The 18511-nt window shown below is 42.8% G+C and overlaps 1 protein-coding gene across 37 annotated transcripts in view; it reads right to left on the reverse strand.

The window, feature by feature from the left end:
- The window catches only part of NRXN1 (neurexin 1), a gene marked incomplete at both ends in the record, with an annotated part of 1125847 nt that overhangs the window by 421555 nt on the left and 685781 nt on the right, over positions 1-18511 (reverse strand). For 4 of the 37 annotated variants that reach the window (XM_082643227.1, XM_082643226.1, XM_082643225.1 and 1 more), the window contains one exon: positions 3641-3899. The exons of the other annotated variants lie outside the window; for them this stretch is intronic. In XM_082643227.1, coding sequence (XP_082499353.1) covers positions 3641-3899 — 259 coding nt within the window. Of the gene's footprint in view, positions 1-3640; positions 3900-18511 lie in introns of those variants that run through there. 37 annotated transcript variants of the gene reach the window in all.

The following is an 18511-nucleotide window of genomic DNA, read 5'->3' on the forward strand; positions in this document are numbered from 1 at the left end:
AAGAGAAACATTATAAATTTAAGATACAATTATTTTCCTCATAGAACGGCATTGGGCTACCTCAATTATAAACCACACTTTTAAAATCTGTTAACATTTCCTTCTGGGAAAGCCCCTTTGCCCTTTAATAGTAAAAGTTAATCAAGGCAGTATAATTTCTGGAGCTCATATTTGTGGGAGGAGAAGGGCTGGCACTGGTGTGCTCATTCCTATGATGGTTTTCTCCTTCCTTTATGTCCTGAAATTATTGAGAGGCTCTAAGCTAATTCTTGAAAGTATGCAGAGGTACCTTAGGAAAGCCAGGAGCAGAGATGGAAACCTGAGCATTGCACTGACATCATTCTATGTTTGGCACATATGGCACATCTCTAAAGCAATACCAACTGAACACACTGCTTTATTCTGAACTCTTGCTGGCTTTAAGTAGCAGTCTTAATTACAAGCAGGCTTGCTTTTTATCATTTACAGTCACACAGTTCTCCATTTATTTGACTAGGAAAATTCAATTTTTCTATAGAGGTATTTTCAAACTTTATATTTTTAAGTACATGCAAAATAAAATGGGATCCTGCAGTGATCTCAAAACCTGCTTCTCATATGCATTTTTAAAAAAAATCCTCATCATAATCTCTGCAACTGGGTCAGCTTGCACAAAGATGCTCAGGGTAGCCATGAGTGCTTTCAGCACCCTGCAATCCTTGTAAGTGACACCTCATAATAGTGCAAATGAAGCATGGCATGATGAGAAAATGAAGAAGAATGGACCTGGAGAGTCAACCCAGCAGTTTTCAAAACATAGAGGATAGGCTAAATTTTGTTCCATAAAATACACCACATATGATTTTTCTTTTACACATTCAAGCACATATATTCTTTCCCTATTATGAGAAAAATGTCTTATGATTCCAAGAAATTCTACTATAAGCAAACAGGGTAGCTCGTGTGTTCATCTACATATGTATATTTGCCAGTCTCACATTTTTAACCAAACCTCATTTACACCTGCCTTGATTTTCAGCCAGGAATTTATCATGTTGTCATTCACCTTTGTGTTTTCCCTTCACCCTCATCTATTAGGCTCGAAGATTATTTCCTTGTGGGCCCTTTGTCTAATTAGCTGAATATTCAAGGAGTGTATTGACCCAACAAAATCACCATCACCTTTCTTACTAGGTTTCTTTTAAGCCATCACCCTGCCTGCCCCGCTCTCAGCCCCTCTGCAGCCCCACCTCACTCCCATCTCTCCATCCCCCACCCTCAGAGGCTTATTTCATCTTTAATGTTCTTGGGTTGTTCTCTAGCCAGAGTTTTTTCCCTCTTTTCAAGGGAGGCAAGAGATGAAGTGTGAAAAATTCACACCAGCTTTTATTCGGCGGAGGGTGGCTACTGACAGGTAAGTTTGCTACTCTGATTAAAAAAAAAAAAAAAAAAAAGCGGGGGGAAAGAAAGAATCAGAAAGCTTCCTCCAAAAGTGTGTGTGAGCAGGGTGGGGAGAGTTTCAAAAAGTAACAAACACGACCATACTATGGAACCTTCAAAGGAAAGAGAAAGTTTTCTGACCCAAAAGAATAATCACAACCGCTGCTCACATACCCTTTCCTCCACTATCCATCTATCCTTTCTCTTTCCCAGTGACAGATATGCCTGGTTCTTCACTCATGTCCAGAGACAATCACTATGCTCTGGAGGGAAGGAAATGTTTGTAGAGACCAGCAGACGGGGGCCTGACTGGGGTAGAAGCTACAGAGGTGAGAGGACAGGTGTCCTCTCTGCGGCAGGGTTCCCTTGGTCTTCTCCTCTCCCCACGTCCCCCAGGCGCTCTCCCTTTTAAGCCACATCCCTCGGGAGAGAGGCAGAGCCACAGAAAAGGAGAAGTTAATATGCATATGAGATTATTAGCCAAGTGCTTCCCACTGGTACAATTAAGCGCCCAACCCCCTTGCATACCCCCATCTGGCTCACCGCACCCACGCTCTGTCTGCCCCTGTGCCCAGGCTCGCCTCCCTCCTCCAGGACTCACATAATTTTGCACAAAGGCCATGCAGTGGGGTGAGAACTGCACCCGGGAAAGGGAGCAATAAGCTCCCAGAATACTGTGAGCAAGTGGGGAGAGCAACAGCAACTCCTTGCTGTTTCTGAGGGATCTGTCCTTTCTGTCACTTTTTCCATGAAAGCCCCCTTTGGAGGCGTCACTCATGTCTCCAGCCTAGGCACGCTTAACTGGAGAGAGTCCTTGAGAGGGAACTGGGAGAAGGAAGGGAAGGGATTCCCGGGCCCACTGTGAGGTGTGCCTGGGCCACTCCCAAAAGAGGTGCCCAGGGGATTTGTTCTCTTCAGTTGGGTTAGGCTCTAACCTCTCACATTTAACCAGAACTGTCCCCAGGTAGGAAGCCAGTCCCTGGGGAAGGGGGCCATCCCAGTATAACTAGCAGCTGCTGGGGGAGAGGAATTACCTAGGGAGAGGGGCAAAGGATCCAGAGAGGAACCAAGTCTGAAAGGGAAAGGGGCCCTACAAGCAAAAGAGGGGGAAAGAGATGTAAAAAAAAGAGTGTCCATAACTTTCACCCTGCTTTTTAAAGCAGCAGACTTTACACTGGGGAAGAAGAAGAATTGGGAGTGGGGGAAGACTCACAAAAAACAGTTGATGTTTTATTTATTGGCAATTCAGGGAATCTGAAATAGGCATTTATCTGAAGATGCCAGGAACCTGGCCTTACACTGCTGGTTATTCTGGAGAAGAAACTGCCAACCAAGGCTTGTCTCCACACTCTGCCCTTTACAAAGGAATTCCCGGTGAGGAGAACAGCTTCTCTCTGCTCTAAGTTCTCCTCCTTCAGGCAGACCTCCTGGCTTAGACCAGCCAGCACTGCCCCACCTGCCCTCCTTGGGAAGCACTATACTCTGAGGAAGGAGGAAGCAGGACTTCCCTTATCCCAGCAGCCTTCAGACATAATCCAAAAAGAAGTGTGTGGGATGAGGGAAAGGGGATGGTGTTCAGAGGTCCCCTCTAAACTGGGTAGGAGTTGGCAGGCACTAGAGAGGGTGCCTCCATCACCCTCCTACTTTCTCCAATTAAGGGAAGAGGTGGGGGAAAATGGAATTAGCCTCCAGTTTAGTGAGTCCCAGGACCTGCCACTTCACCGTTACTGCAGTCTGAGCACTCCTTGGAGGAACGTGCGGGCTGGAACCTCTCCCTCCCCCAGACCAGGGAAAATGGGCAGGAGGTGGGGCAGCACACAGAGCACAGACAAAAGGTTCGGCAGAGCCCTCCTCTCTCAGGAGCTAAGGTCCCTGGGCTGAGCCCGGCTCCCCATTCGGCCACGCCGAGTGACCTTCTCGCTAGAAACGCCCCCTTCCCGCGGGGCCCAGGATGGTCTTTTAATAGGTGCCCACGTCTCTCTCCCGGCACCCTGACAAGGAACGCCCCTCCCACCCCTCACCGCAAACACCCGCGACGCCTTCCTCCAGCCCCTTTCTATTGTCTTCAAAGAGATAAGTGGCTCCCACCCAACACACCCAAATGCACATCCCATTCTCGCGCTCCCATTTCTCCGAGCCCTAGGGGCCGAGAAGCGAGCGCAGGGTCGAAAGGGGGGCGCGAGGGAGTAAAACCCGCGACAACTTGGCATCGCAGACCCACCGTGTCCACCTCGCAAGGATGCCGGTGACCTGTAGATTGCAATAGGCACTGAATGATGCTTGCTGCTGCCATGGAAATGGTGGATGTGGTGCGCTCCCAAACTGGACGCCCCCCATGCCACTCCTAGGAGGCCGCTGAGGGTGAGCGGGACTATCCAGAACAGGGCGAGGCGCCCCCCTGCGCCGCCACCGCCACTGCCGCCGCCGCCGCCCCCGGGCGAGCCCAGCTCGGCGCCGCACCGGAGCATCCTCTGGTACATGGCTGGGCGCCCGCCGAGGGGCAGCCGCCGCGGGAGGCAAAGTTTGGGGCGCGGTGAGGGGAGAGGGCGCCGGGGAGCAGCGGGCGGCTCAGGGTGGGCTGCGGGGCTGGCCGCCTCACCGCGTCAGGGCACCCATCCTCTCCCTCCTTCGGACAGTCTTCTCGGGGTCCTGGAGTCCGCCGTGCCTCGCACCCCAAAGAATCCGAAACATAGCCGAGGTGAATGCAGCTGATGGGGGCTTGTCCGAAAAGGCAGCTCCGGGGAAGAGCAAGCACGGAGCGGGCGGCTGCTCCCAGCTTTCCGGGGCTCCAGGTTCTCGAGAGATACTCCCAAAGAGTTTCGGGCGAGAGTGCGTGCCGGGGGGGTGGGGAGCGGGGAAATGGTTTAAAGCTCCTCCCGGAGGGTCCTCACTTCTACATGACAGCCATCCACCGCGAATCCACTAGGTAAATCCATTTAGCATTGTGTGGGGGGACTGGGGAGGCCACTTCGCCGGCCCAACCTCCTTTCAACGGAGAAGCAGACCCCATGGACTCGAGGCGCCCCGTCCCTCCATTCAGCCCGGGCCGGCTCGCCCGCTCGCGCCAGCCTCCCCCGGGCAGCGCGCGGAGCAGCGGCGCGCATCGCCTGCTCCCGAGGCAATCTCCGCGTCTGCCGCCTCCTGACACTTACGCCCGGCGAGGGGTTCAGAGGCAAGAGTGCACCCTTATGAAGGAAGCGGGGATCGAACGGGGGAAAGAGAGCTGGGGAAAAAGCAGAAGCACACAAAGCAGTGGGGGGGGGGGAGAAAAGGAAAAAGAAAAAAAGAAAAGAAAAGAAAAGAAGAACCACACACGCTGGCGAAGCGAGGGGCTCTATGCAAATCTGCAGTCTCCAAACAGCAAATCACTGAAGCTCGGATGCAATGCAGAGGACGAGCCTATGTAACGAGGGAGGCTGGTCTAGCTTCCCACAGAAATCGCCCTGCTTTGCCTCTCTCAAGCATTCTCCACACATCAAAGGGACACGTGTACGGCGATGCGGGGAACACCTAAAAAAGCAACGCTCCCTCCCCTGCCAGGTGATCCCTCCGTCTGAATTACAACGGCAAACGGCACCCTTCCCCTACCCCTATGGTTTAGATGTAACCAGTGTCTTGAGAGCTCTTAAAAGGGAAAGAATTCCGCTCTTTTTATTGGACCAAACTTGTTCTGCCAGGTGTTCAAACCCAATCTGCTAAATATGGCTTGACACCATCTACTCAAGCATCAGTTTTGATGATCTGTTAATTACACAGATTACTCATAACAAAGAGCCCTCGTTCCCACTACAATATCATATCTCACATAAGGCAGCAGAAGTGCAGGGAATCAAAATACACAAGGAAGAAAAAGAATGAGTGAATTTGGCAGCTGAGGAAGAGACAGAAAGAGAGTAAAAAGGAAAAAAAGGAGACAGGTGAGAAAGAGGACAGCAGAAGAGAGAAACAGGATGAATGAGATTGCTTGTGTTTTGGTCAAACATTTTAGGAATCTTTAAGAACCCCCAAGATCTCTATAGAAGCCCAGCTATGATGATCTCTTATAAGGGTGGAGTTCTGCCTTTCTCTTACCATGTTTCATAAGGAAAATAACATCAGGAAATTTAAATCTAGTGCCCCCAAAGAAGAGGGGACATTATATTCTACTGGTGAAATGAAGAATATTTAACTGAAAGCCATGTGTCCTGGAAAAAGACCAGCAAAGCCAACACACAACTAAGAGTAAAAGTCTAGCACGGCAAGTGGACTTAGCGAGGAGGACCACAGTCACTGGAGGCTAGCACACGGGATTTGGAACTGTGATTAAAACAGTTCCCTGGTTTCTAAAAGATGATAAAAACTATGACATGACTAGTGGCTGGACATTTTTTGTTTTTATTCCTACTTAAAGACAAAGGAAAACAACTCTGACTAGGTACTACTTCTCACAGGCTCCTGTCTATATATCCTTTATATCAACAAATACAAAGCCATGTCCTGAAAAAGTAGTTCTAGAAGGATTTGATACAAATCAGCCACTCACCAAAGTGGTCATTTAGATTTACATATTGCTTCCTAGTTCATTCAAAGAGTCAACCCTGGGACTCTGATGGTCACTATGTTACCAGTGTCCAAGGGCCACCAAACCAAATTTGTAGCAATCCAACACCTCACATCCTTGGCAAAAGTTTATGTTATTCTACTAAAAATTTAATACTTCAGTAGTTCCCTAATTGAGACAGCTTAGGCATGCTAGAGAAGGTGCTTTTATCTACTTAACTACACCTTGTCTCCCTCCCACAACTGCTCAAAGACCAACAGAACGCAAATCCTGCACTTTCCACTGTGGTCTATTCCTGTCCTTATCCCCAGGCCATTTCCTCCTCATTTTCTTATTTTTTAGCATGTGGATTTTAATTCATTAGTCAAGCGTTGTGAATATTCATTTAAAAAATATCCAGTAAGCTTCAAAGGGATAAAAGAGGAGCACTGGATTAGGAGTCGAGAAAGCTGGGCTGCCTTCTTGGCGCTGCCGTTTACTGGTTATGTCGCATTTGTTCTTTAGCCTCTCCCCAAGGCTCCATGGCTTCCTTTATAAAATAGTCATGTCCCTGTCTTTGCTAACAATCCCACAGGGCAGGAAGGATATAATGTAATATTTAATAAGAGAGTGCTTTAAAATATATCAAACGGGGCTTCCCTGGTGGCGCAGTGGTTGAGAGTCCGCCTGCCGATGCAGGGGACGCGGGTTCGTGCCCCGGTACGGGAAGATCCCACATGCCGCGGAGCGGCTGGGCCCGTGAGCCATGGCCGTTGAGCCTGCGCGTCCAGAGCCTGTGCTCCCCAACGGGAGAGGCCACAACAGTGAGAGGCCCGCGTACCTCAAAAAAAATAAAAATAAAAATAAAATAAAATATATCAAACGCTCCCCACAGTGCAGGCAGTTTGTCTCTCCTTCCATATAGGTCTAACATATTCCAGCTGATTGGTCTATTTCATTCATTTGGTTCCCTTCCAGCTATAGAAAGGTAGAGCACTGCGTTGCTCTCTGATACTCTCATCTATGGTGATGATCTGTCCTTCCCTCCCTAACTAGATGGTAGATTCCTGAAGGGGAGAGGAGACAAATCTTCATTTGTACTCCCTCTAGTGCCCAGCATTTGTGAAACATAAGGTAGTCTCTTAAATCACTGTGAACACTGAACTAGGAATACCAATCCATTGCTCCTACGGCTTAGGTTCCTACAAGCCTCTGGTCACAACATTTTCATCAACAGATTGATATATAACCTTATTTTATGTGTTTTCTGTTCAAAGACATCTTATTGAATATATATTGTTGATTTGTTAACATTGAACTCATAGCCAGCATCACTATAACTTAAGCCTGAATGAAGCTCAACTAACATACTTATTTTCTCTGTAAGACATACCATGGCTTTCTTTGCTCAGGAACATTAAACGGCACTTCAGCATTATGTTTAGGGACCATTTTAAACAGCAAAATCACCAACGAAAAGAACAAAAATGTGAAAAATATGGTACTAAATAGACCACACAAAGGATGTTTGTTTACAGTACGAGCTGAAACAAGAAGGCAGAGCGTTGCCTTGTTTGACCTCAACTGGGAACGTGGGTGTTGAGGACTCTTTTTGACACTCTGTGCATGTCTGTTAATAACCACCTCAGTGCCATGGGTATTGATTTGGGGGTTACAAATTTTAGTGAGGAGGTGAGGTCATACCCATAAATAACAGCGATTGACTGTACTTGTTACTTTCTTGAATGTAGAGGGAAGGATGGGGCTGGGAGAATTTGGGGAATGATTTGTATAAATTAAAGCCATAGGAATAGAGTAAATGTAGAAGATTCTGATGAACCTTTCCAAGAGCATTCTCTTGGAAGAAAATGAGGAAAAGACTCCTCTGACTGTCTTATATTATCTTAGGCCTTGGGAGATAAAGGTAGGGTTAGGCAAGGCATAGGCCAGAAATCTCAGTCTTACTGGAGTCTCAAGGGCTAAAGAGGAAATATTTACGGCTGCCTTGAAAGAAGAAATTGTAGCTGTTGTGTTTTCAGGCAGATGTCTAAGGCACCTTTGTAGTACCTAGGAGGTTCTTGGGTGGATTCTGTGATACTGATGCTGCAATATTTGTCATAAATGGCTGTTATGGTGGAACAAGGAGCAAATTCTCTGTCTAGAGAGTGGAGAAAAGTCCTGTGAGCAGACTCATGCCTAATCTGGATGAAACAAATAAAGCTTGCGCTTACTCTTCATGTCTCTTCAGCTGGTCAGTTCTTTGGCTGAAAGTGTACTATCTAAAGGAAAACTGAGGGGACTTCCCTGGTGGCACAGTGGTTAAGAATCCGCCTGCCAATGCAGGGGACACAGGTTCAATCCCTAGTCCTGGAAGATCCCACATGTCGCGGAGCAACTAAGCCTGTGCGCCACAACTACTGAGCCTGTGCTCTAGAGCCCGCGAGCCACAACTCCTGAAGCCCGTGCACCGAGAGCCCGTGCTCCGCAACAAGAGAAGCCATTGCAATGAGACCCCGCACCGCAACAAAGAGTAGCCCCCACTAGCTGCAACTTGAGAAAGGGCCAGGCGTAGCAACGAAGACCCAATGCAGCCAAAAATAAATAAATAAATAAATTTATTAAAAATAAAATAAAGGAAACTGAGGCAGCACTGACAAATTGTTCTCAGGTGAGTAAAAAATTGGTTGGAGGAGACATGGTGCTCGGCTGCTTGTAATTTACTCTTAAATACTGCAGCATGGACAATGTGATATAAATGTGTGTTAGTGCGGTTCTGTGTCTCAGGAGGTTGGTTGCTTTCATCAGGAATGTATGCTCCAACATCTCAGCCAGAATTACAGAAGTCAGAGGTGACTTCTGGAAGTCTTGAGTTATCATCATCTCCAATCATGATGTGGCTTTGTTCATTAATTATAATGTATGTTGGAAACAGATTATCATCAGTGACATAAATGGCTTGTCAGTTGGTTAATGGAGGTTAGGGGTGGGTTCTCTTTGGTGAAATCATTAACATTCAAGATATGTGGACTAGCCAAACTTTTTGTAAACATGCTTTGCTTCTATTTGAATAGAGTATATGAATCTACAAGGCCTTTCACCCTTTACTATAAGGAATGGTGTCATAATATTAGCAATAATAAGAACTAATACATTCATAACTGGCACAACTCGGAGAGGTGTAAATGTATGAGCTCATTTAATCATCACAAAACCATATGAAGTGGCTGCTATCATTGATCCCTAACAAACCTTAATCACCTAATTCTGACAGATGATGATCTGGATGCTGCCACTGAAATATTGCCATATTTGCTTTAAGAAATCCTATTTGCAAGACATTTTGGGGTGCCTAAAAGAACCAAGAGCTGGAACTTCATCAAGCTTCCAGAACATGCTGTAAGATTTTGTACCTACTTATTAATAAGTGTCTGTTTCTGTAGCAGAAGTTGGTCTGCATCTTAAATCCACTAGGACCTGTGGAAACGCTTGGAAGAGTGGTTGACCCTCCCCTGCCTCTGACCACTGTGGGTACCGAGCTCCACCAAGAGAATCTAATAGCTGCACATAGGGAGTTATTCTAGATGCATTCATAGCTGATGATTAATAATGAACGAGAAGGCAGGTAGCCTACGTCAGACAACCATGCAAGAAATGGGAGATGGGCTTGAAAGCTGAGGGGACAAAAGAAAGGAAATGGAAGGAGAAAGAGAAAAAGAGTGTGTAGAAGGGGGAGTGTACACAGAAATGGAAAGGCACAGGTTATTTCGAACTATTTTTTCATATTCCTAAAATCACCCTTCTGTCTCAAGAAACAAAATGGTTGTCAGGCAGATGCTTTCAACCTTTTTGTGTTTTTCTTAAAACTTAATTGGAAATTGTTACAGCTCAGTATTAAGCTTTTAAAACAGAAAAGTAGACAATAAAATGGCAGAGAGGAAGTATATTAAAACCTACAGGCAGCACCAATCTTTGAAAAATTAAAAACGAGCAGAGTGCATTTTGCATTTCTAGTGATGTCAGCAAAAGAAAAGGCAAAGAGACCCCACATATCCATCTACCTGCATTTCTGAGTTGGGATTGAGAGAGAGTAAAGAGAGAGAGGCTCAGGAGAGGATGCTGTCTGTGAAGTTGCAAAGACAAACCTCTGATCCCGTTACCTTTCTGGGTTATTGCACGTCCCTAAAGGTATTGTAAGAAAACATCAGAATAGATCAGAAGAGTAAGGACACTGAGAGAAAGGAAGGAAGGAAGGAAGGGAGGGAGGAAGGGAGGGGAGGAAGAAAGGAAGGAGAAAGAAAGGAAGAAAGAAAGAAGGAAAGAAAGAGAGAAGGAAAGAAAGAAGGAAAGAAGGAAAGAAAGAAAGAAAGAAGGAAAGAAAGAAAGAAGGAAGGAAAGAAAGAAAGAAGGAAAGAAAGAAGGAAAGAAGGAGGGAGGAAAGCAGTGGGGAGGAAGAAATGGAGGAGGTGGGGAGGAAGGGAGGGAGGAAAAGAAAGAAAGGATGCCAGGGCTAAAAGCATCCCTGGAGATTTTGTAGTACAATCTCTTCAGGTGATAAACTTGAGGCCCACAGAAGTAATAATGTTACCAAAAAGTCAGATTTATTTATGAAGTGTTTACTTAACTGGAAGTGAACTTTTATCTCCCACCACCCATAGTCCAGTCATAGATGTAGATTGGGAAATTCAGTCAATGCACCTATTACCTAGAACCTCCACACTGAGGGAGAGTAGCGGGAACCCAACATGAGCCAACATGATGCCCAATTCACTCAAAAGAAATTAAAGCTTGCAGTTTGATTTCTGAAATATGAATAGATTTATTCAGTCACAGTTAGTTGTATTTAGGACTGAAGTATTTTATGCCAGTGGTCCCCAACCTTTTTGGCACCAGGGGCAGGTTTTGTGGAAGACAACTTCTCCACGGACGGTGGGGTGGGGGGATGGTTTGGGGATGATTCAAGTGCATTACATTTATTGTGCACTTTATTTCTATTATTATTATATTGTAACATATAATGAAATAATTATACAACTCACCATAATGCAGAATCAGTGGAAGCCCTGAGGTTGTTTTCCTGCAACTCGATAGTCCCATCGGGGGGTGACGGGAGACAGTGACACCCAAAGTGTGTTGCATATGTCCAGTCTATTCTGTAAGATGCAGCTCAATTGTCAGTTGCCACTCACTGATAGGGTTTTGATATATGAGTCTGCAAGCAATTGATTTATTACGGTCTCTGTGCAGTCAAAGCTCTCTGCTAATGATTATCTGTATTTGCAGCCGCTCCCCAGCGCTAGCATCATTGCCTCAGCTCCACCTCAGATCATCAGGCATTAGATTCTCATAAGGAGCACACAACCTAGACCCCTCACATGCGCAGTTCACAGTAGGGTTCGCGCTCCTATGAGAATCTAATGCCACCGCTGATCTGACAGGAGGCGGGGCTCAGGCGGTAATGTGAGCGATGGGGGCGGCTGTAAATACAGGTGAAGGGCTTCCCTGGTGGCACAGTGGTTGAGAGTCTGCCTGCCGATGCAGGGGACATGGGTTCGTGCCCCGGTCCGGGAAGATCCCACATGCCGCGGAGCGGCTAGGCCCATGAGCCATGGCCGCTGGGCCTGCGCGTCCGGAGCCTGTGCTCTGCAAAGGGAGAGGCCACAACAGTGAGAGGCCCACGTACCGCAAAAAAAAAAAAAAAAGAAAAATACAGGTGAAGCTTCACTCGCTGGCCTGCCACTCACCTCCTGGTATGCGGCCCGGTTCCTAACAGGGAACCCCTGTTTTATGCTATCTCTTCTCTTTCCCCTTTTAATGAAAAGTTCATTTATGACATCCTACATAAAATTTGTTGCCTAGCACCAAGGCTGGGTCATAGAAATTTCATTATTAAATGCATCTTGAAGTGTTGTGGGCATTGCTTTGGTACCACCCAATCATATGCTATCTTTTGGTCACTAGCATCTTATACTGTTTGTATAGTTATTTAAACATACTTGTGTTGCTGACAAACTCTTCCCTAGGTTCATGCCATTTGAGGTGAATGAGTTCATAGTGTAGAGGGAAAACATGCAGCTTGAGTGCCAGACTGTGAGTTTGAATCTGAGTCCACAGTTATTATTCATGTGACACTGTGTTTCATGGACCCTTGCCCCCATTTTCTCATCTGTAAAATGAGTATAACACTGTGTAAAATATATTAAGCACTAAATATGTTATTATCATTTACTCACAGGTACATATTTTAGATAGCTGCTAAAGAAATACTGATAACGAGCTGTAATGTGATTTTTAATTTAGCCCTATTTCAGACCCTTCTCACTCAGTCAAGTTCAGCCACCTCCCCAATTCTCTGTTACTCTAAATCCTCAAACTTCAGTGTGCCCGAGAATCACTAGAACAGCTTCTTAAATCATAGACTGCTTTGCTTTTGATTCCCATGATTTGTAGAGGGGCCTGATAATTTGCTTTTTTTAACAAGTTCCCAGGTAATGCTCATACTGCTGGCCCAGAGGAACTAGATTTTCAGAACCACTGCTCTGTCTGAATGTCAACGTCTTTAACACGGTTTTTTTTTCTTTTTTTTTTTGTGGTACGCGGGCCTCTCACTGTTGTGGCCTCTCCCGGTGCGGAGCACAGGCTCCAGAGGCGCAGGCTCAGTGGTCATGGCTCACAGGCCCAGCCGCTCCAGGGCATGTGGGATCCTCCCGGACCGGGGCACGAACCCGCGTCCCCTGCGTCGGCAGGCAGACTCTCAACCACTGCGCCACCAGGGAAGCCCTAACACGGGCTTTATTAACCAACACAGGGAGGGCTTTCTAATTAAACTCCTTACCAATAACCTCGCCTCTTTGGCTGTATATTCTAAACATAGACAGCAGTGCTGTTCCCACATCTCTTCTTTAAAGCATTCTTTAAAGACTTCAAGATGTCCAGCATATAAACCTGTATGTTCTCATTTCACAACATGAAACTATAAATTCCTTTTATTCTACTTAGAAAAAGCTATTTTCTTTTCCTTCTCATCTTTTGAATTTGTGCTCTTCTTCAGTTAGCCTGGCCAGTGGCTAGAGGCAGGACTGAGTTCCTACAGGACTGAAGGTACTGCATTAGGGCTCAAATCTGACTTTACTAACTTATCAGCCACGTGGCCTTATGCAAGTGAGGACGCTTGTTTCCATATAAAACCTAATACTGGCCATCCAAATAGCCAGGCACCATTTAAAAAAAAGAAAAAAAAAAAGTCCCTTTCAGGTCCTGGCATATCAGGTCTTCAGTCTGACCAGCATCAGCCACAGGAATGATCAGTGACAAAAACTGACAACCTGGGATTTGTCACCTGCATTCACCAGCATAGTCTATCATATATATACGCCACTGAAGAAGAAAGCAAAATGGGATCATTGAGAATGGAACTAGAGTTGGAAGGACAACTATAAGGCAAGTTAGAGTGATATAAAAACTGAGATATAATTTGCAAATTCCCTAGTAAATACAGATATTCAAATCCAGAACCAGACGTCACGCTCATACCATAAGTTCAATTTCCTGAATGCCGGAGCACTTACAGCATATAAACCAATTCAATCTATCTTTATGGATATATGTTCTGGAGCATATGTTGCCATTTGAATTCACTGAAAGGAATTTAACCATGCAATTTGAACTGAATCTCTAAATAGGTTTATCTGGGATCTATAATTTAATCCCCATCCAATTCAGGACAAATATATTAGATTACATATTTTGTCAGAGTGATATTTTGAAGTTAGTACTGTAGTAAAGTTAGTGTGACCATCCCGCTACAAAGATCCCTTTTCCAGGTAAGTAAAAGGCATATTAACCATTTCTTTACCATGGCATATTAAGCCATTCAAAATCTGTCTCCATCCTGCCTCTCCTGTCTTATCTTTACCTCAACTTCTGCCACTTACCCCCACAAACATCCTAGGCTCCAGCAATATGAACTTCTCTTCCCTAAATACACTGCATTTTTTCACTTCTTTTGCCACTGCCCATGTGATTCCCTCTGTAAAAATAATCTTTTCTCCTACCTAGGTCTCCTACTATCCCATTCATTCCTCTACCAAATTGTTGGAAAATTTTCTGAACTCCTCCAGTTTCTCAAGTATAGACTATCACAAATACCTTAAAAAAAAAAAAAGCCCAGGGTATGTAATAGTATATTTATATTATTTTTGTGCTGTATGAATGAAGTGTCAAGATAAATGGTTAAATCTATATCCATGTTTAGTAGTTTAAAATAACCCAAACCAACAAACAAAAGAAATCCACCTTCCTCTCTTCAATTTATCATTGCAGGCTTTTGGTTAGCTCTTTCATTGCCTAAAATATATAACAAATTTAAGCTGAACTTTGATTCGAATGCTAAACAAATTGGTTATGAAGAATAAGGGAATTCATTGTCATATTTTCCTACTCATGTTATAAACAGATGTCTTTCTTTCCCATACTATGTAAAAGGAAAATAAAACACCACCAAGCAAAGATGCTTGCTGCCAAGTTGAATTGCAGAGCAAACATTTATAGCCAACTTATAAATCCTTGAAAACAGGGTTTTATAATGGAAATACTGGCACCATTTTAACTATAACCATTCAAATAACATCACTATAGCAGAACTTATAATCTAATATACCTGTTCTGGGATGGATGAGAGACTTAGCTATAGGTTTTGGAAAAACTTCCAGTGGCTCAATTCAAATTGAATGATCATTCCATATAGTTCAAATCTCTTAGAATATTTATCTTTATTTCAAAATGTGTAGTATATGCTCCAAAACATTTATTTAAAAGACAGAATATATTTTTTGATACTTGTATAAAAAGATATGACCTCTGAGAGGCATTTCCAAAAATTATCAATCAGTTTTTTTTCAACTGTCTTTTTCTCTCATGAAAGAATTACTTTCCTCAGGTTTTCTGTTCTGTTGCTGTGATGATTCCCCCAGAGACCTGTATGTTTATCTTGACAGGTGTTAGTAGATCTGTAGACCTCTGTGGAATTGTTCCTAGTTGCGTTGAGGTACAGGAGAAAACATTATGTCTGCAAACTAATGAACTTACCTTATTGCATTCTAAATAAAATAAACCACCCAGCAAGTGGAATTAATCTACTAATGTCTTCCTAATGAAGTTTTCATTAGGCATAATGAAAATGGTGTGGTCTTCAATATTTAACACGTGATAGGTATTAAAACAAAGCATATCTGATGATTTTTAAATGCATACCTGATAATTGCCTTTATATTATTTTCAAATGAAATAGTTTACCCTCAGATTGCTTTAAGCACCTAATCAAAGAGATACAAGAAATATTTCTAGACTTAAGGGAATGTTTTATATCCAAATGGACAGAAGAAATGTCTCATCTACCATTATCCTTAAATAATTAAAACCGGATTTGCTGTTCTCATTTTTAAGAATGGAGAAATATAATAGTGTGCAATTTTCTGTGCTATGTAAAATGTCACTCATTAATGAAATTTAGCCAAATATTGAGAATGGAAGTGTGTTAGTCCGATTCACAGTGGTTTGCTTTAAAATAATGCTACCTCCTAGCATAGCAAACAACAACTTAAATTCTGATGAGAACTGGATACTTTACTGGCCAATGGAAGAGCAGCTACAAACACAATCAGTAATACTTTCTTATTGGCAACATTCTGATTTGTCATTTGTCAAAGAAAAAATTCAAAGCATCATGCAGAAACACCTACCTACTTCAGAAAATCATCAGTTTGGGATCATGTGATATCTCGTTCCAACTAACATTTACGGTAGCATGTAGACGAGCCACAAAGAAGTCACATCCTCATTGCGACACTATGCCACATTCTTAATTTCTCATTTCACGTTCCCATATAAATTATCTCCTGCTTTGGTATAATCACGGTTGTCCAACTGAGACTTGAAGATCTCATCAGTCATGCATTTTACTATTATTATTGAAATTTACTCATTTCAATGATTACTTACTGCCACATAAGCATATTACTTACTTCAGAGGCCAGAAAACAGACATAGTAAAAGAAGAGTAAAGGTGGGTCTTTTCTCCTTCAGCAGTAGGAGCCAGAAACAGTATGAAAGCAATGGATCATGAAGAAAAGCAATTTCCTACTCGAGGGATTAGACAGTACCCTCTTTTGTACTGTTAAATCACAGTTTTGGTTATTTTTTCAAGTAATAGTGATTTTTTTTCAATTTACATAAATACAGCCTCTAGAGGAACTGCAAGAGAACCCCCAAACACAAACCCTCTCAACCAATCAATAGAAGAGATATAGAAAAGCCCTCATTTATGTTTACAGCCTTGAGCAACCTTCACACAGCATTAAAAAATAATAATAATAAATAAATAAACTAAACGGCTACACAAGCTAAAGATAATTAGCTTAACAAGGATGACTTCGAACTGAAATGTGAGGCTTTTTTCTTTTCCTTCTTTAGGAAAAATATAGGTGATTTTTATTTTGAAGCAGCTCACATTTGCTAGTATTAGAAAATTGAAAACTATGTAAATTTCAGCTTTGCTGAAAAGTTTGCTTTCCTTTTTAGGTTCACAACAATATTAACCACTGCCATCAGGCAGTATTACATTCAGATTTGAGAAAATCTGTAGCATAAAACTGTGCTCTGGAAAATCATGTGAAAATCTTAATCAATTTAAAATGTATTTACATTCAAGGAGGAGTAAAGCATACTCTTAAATAATAAAGGCAAACAATAGTTACATGTATAAAATGGGGGGAAGGAAAATCATGAGCCTGTTTTCACAGCCCATTTTTTTTAAAGGGTTATTGCTGATACGAGTCACGTTTAAGGAAGTTGCACATTTTCTATGCAGAAGACTGTTATGTCAGATAATTAAGAACAAAAAGCCCCCTAGCTAAATAGAAGCATTGTGACAAAACCTTATAATTTATTTCAACTTATTCCTCAGTTATCTGGTTTGCCTAGAATCCTATACTTCATACTGTTAACAGGCACCTGAGGTATGGTGGTTGGTTAGTGGTTAGCTCTAGCTTTTATTTTAATTGCCTTTTTTTTTCCCACTTTGTCAAAATAGTGATGCTAAGGCATTTTTGAACTCAATAGCCTACAGAGACATTAAGAGCAAATATACATATTTCTTGTTTTATATATAACAGGAGTAGTATTTTCTAATTTTGGTGGAATAATCTATTGTATTGTGAAAATTAAAGGGAATAAGGAACTATACACAGAAACCAAATTAGAAGAGTACAGATCTATAACCCAGTAGAATAAAATTTGACTGTTACAATCAAACAGTTTTGGAAGAAGTGTGAAATTGTTCAATATGGCTGAGATAAGTGTAATTTAGAGCAATGAATGAGATTATTTTCATCCAGTTTAAATTCCTCAATCTAGTAATAGAACAATTAAAAACAGGTTAGTTGGGCAAATGAAGTTTGAATCCACTGGGTTTCCAGGACTGCATTAAAGATAAAAAATCAAGACTTGGATTACTAACAGGTCAAGAATGGAAAACAGGTTACAATTTCCCAGATTTTAAAAAAATAGCATAAAAATTATATGATTTGTAATGAGACACAGATCTGGTTCTAAAGAATCCAATAGTTTCCATGACTTACTGGGTAGTAACTATATAGGAATACCAATATTCATGTTAAAAATCAGTGACTTTAGTCACTGTAGTTTTTTAGGGGCGGCCCAGTCCTTAGATAATGGATCAAGCTATCAACCTAGAAAGGCAGTTGTAGCAGATACTTCTAATTTGTACTCAATATCTACTTTCCCTTCCTCCTGGCACATTGAACAAATTGTTTTTTGGGGTAGGGAGGGATGAAGTACATAGAAGGGCAATATGCCCCACTAAAAATACTTGCCTTCCCAAACTCCCCTACAGTCAGAGTACCCTTGTGACCCAGTTAATTTTGAGGAAATGTAAATGGAAGTCCTTGGAAAAGGTTTTCTACAAAGCCCTTCAGGCTTTCTGCCACAAAACCTTATTCCTCTTGTCCAAAATACAGAATCACTGTGTATGGAAGATGCCCACTCTGAAACCATGAGGTCAAAATCATACTCTAAGGATGGAGAAGAGGATACAAGGAGTCTAAATACTTGACATCTTCCTACTGGAGTTACACTAGCCTTGCATCACCTACCTCTGAGCTTCTTATTAAATTTGAAACGTAAACGATCTTCTGTTTAATCCAATGTAAGTCAGGTTATCAGTTTGGGGAAGCTAAATACATACCTAATATATAACTAATTTCTGGGAAGGATGATTACTTAGGTGGGCAAGTTAGCAATCTTGGGCTCTGGGGGAGACATTTATCCTTAAGGAAAGTCAGTAACATATTGTCCAGAACTGTGATTTTAATGAGTCAGGATATGCTTTGGGTTCCTCCAGAACCACATGCATTTTAGAAAGTTAAGGCAGTTGCTTTAATACAGGCACCTATTAAAGATAATAATTGGGAAATAAAGCTATCCAAGGCCCTTAAACAAGAAGAAAATGCCTTTGAGTAAAGAATGTTATGGCACTGAAGGGAGTGTTCTCTCTTTGTC

The sequence above is a fragment of the Mesoplodon mirus genome (assembly GCF_964341445.2).
Source record: "Mesoplodon mirus genome assembly, chromosome: 14".
NCBI lineage: Eukaryota > Metazoa > Chordata > Mammalia > Artiodactyla > Ziphiidae > Mesoplodon > Mesoplodon mirus.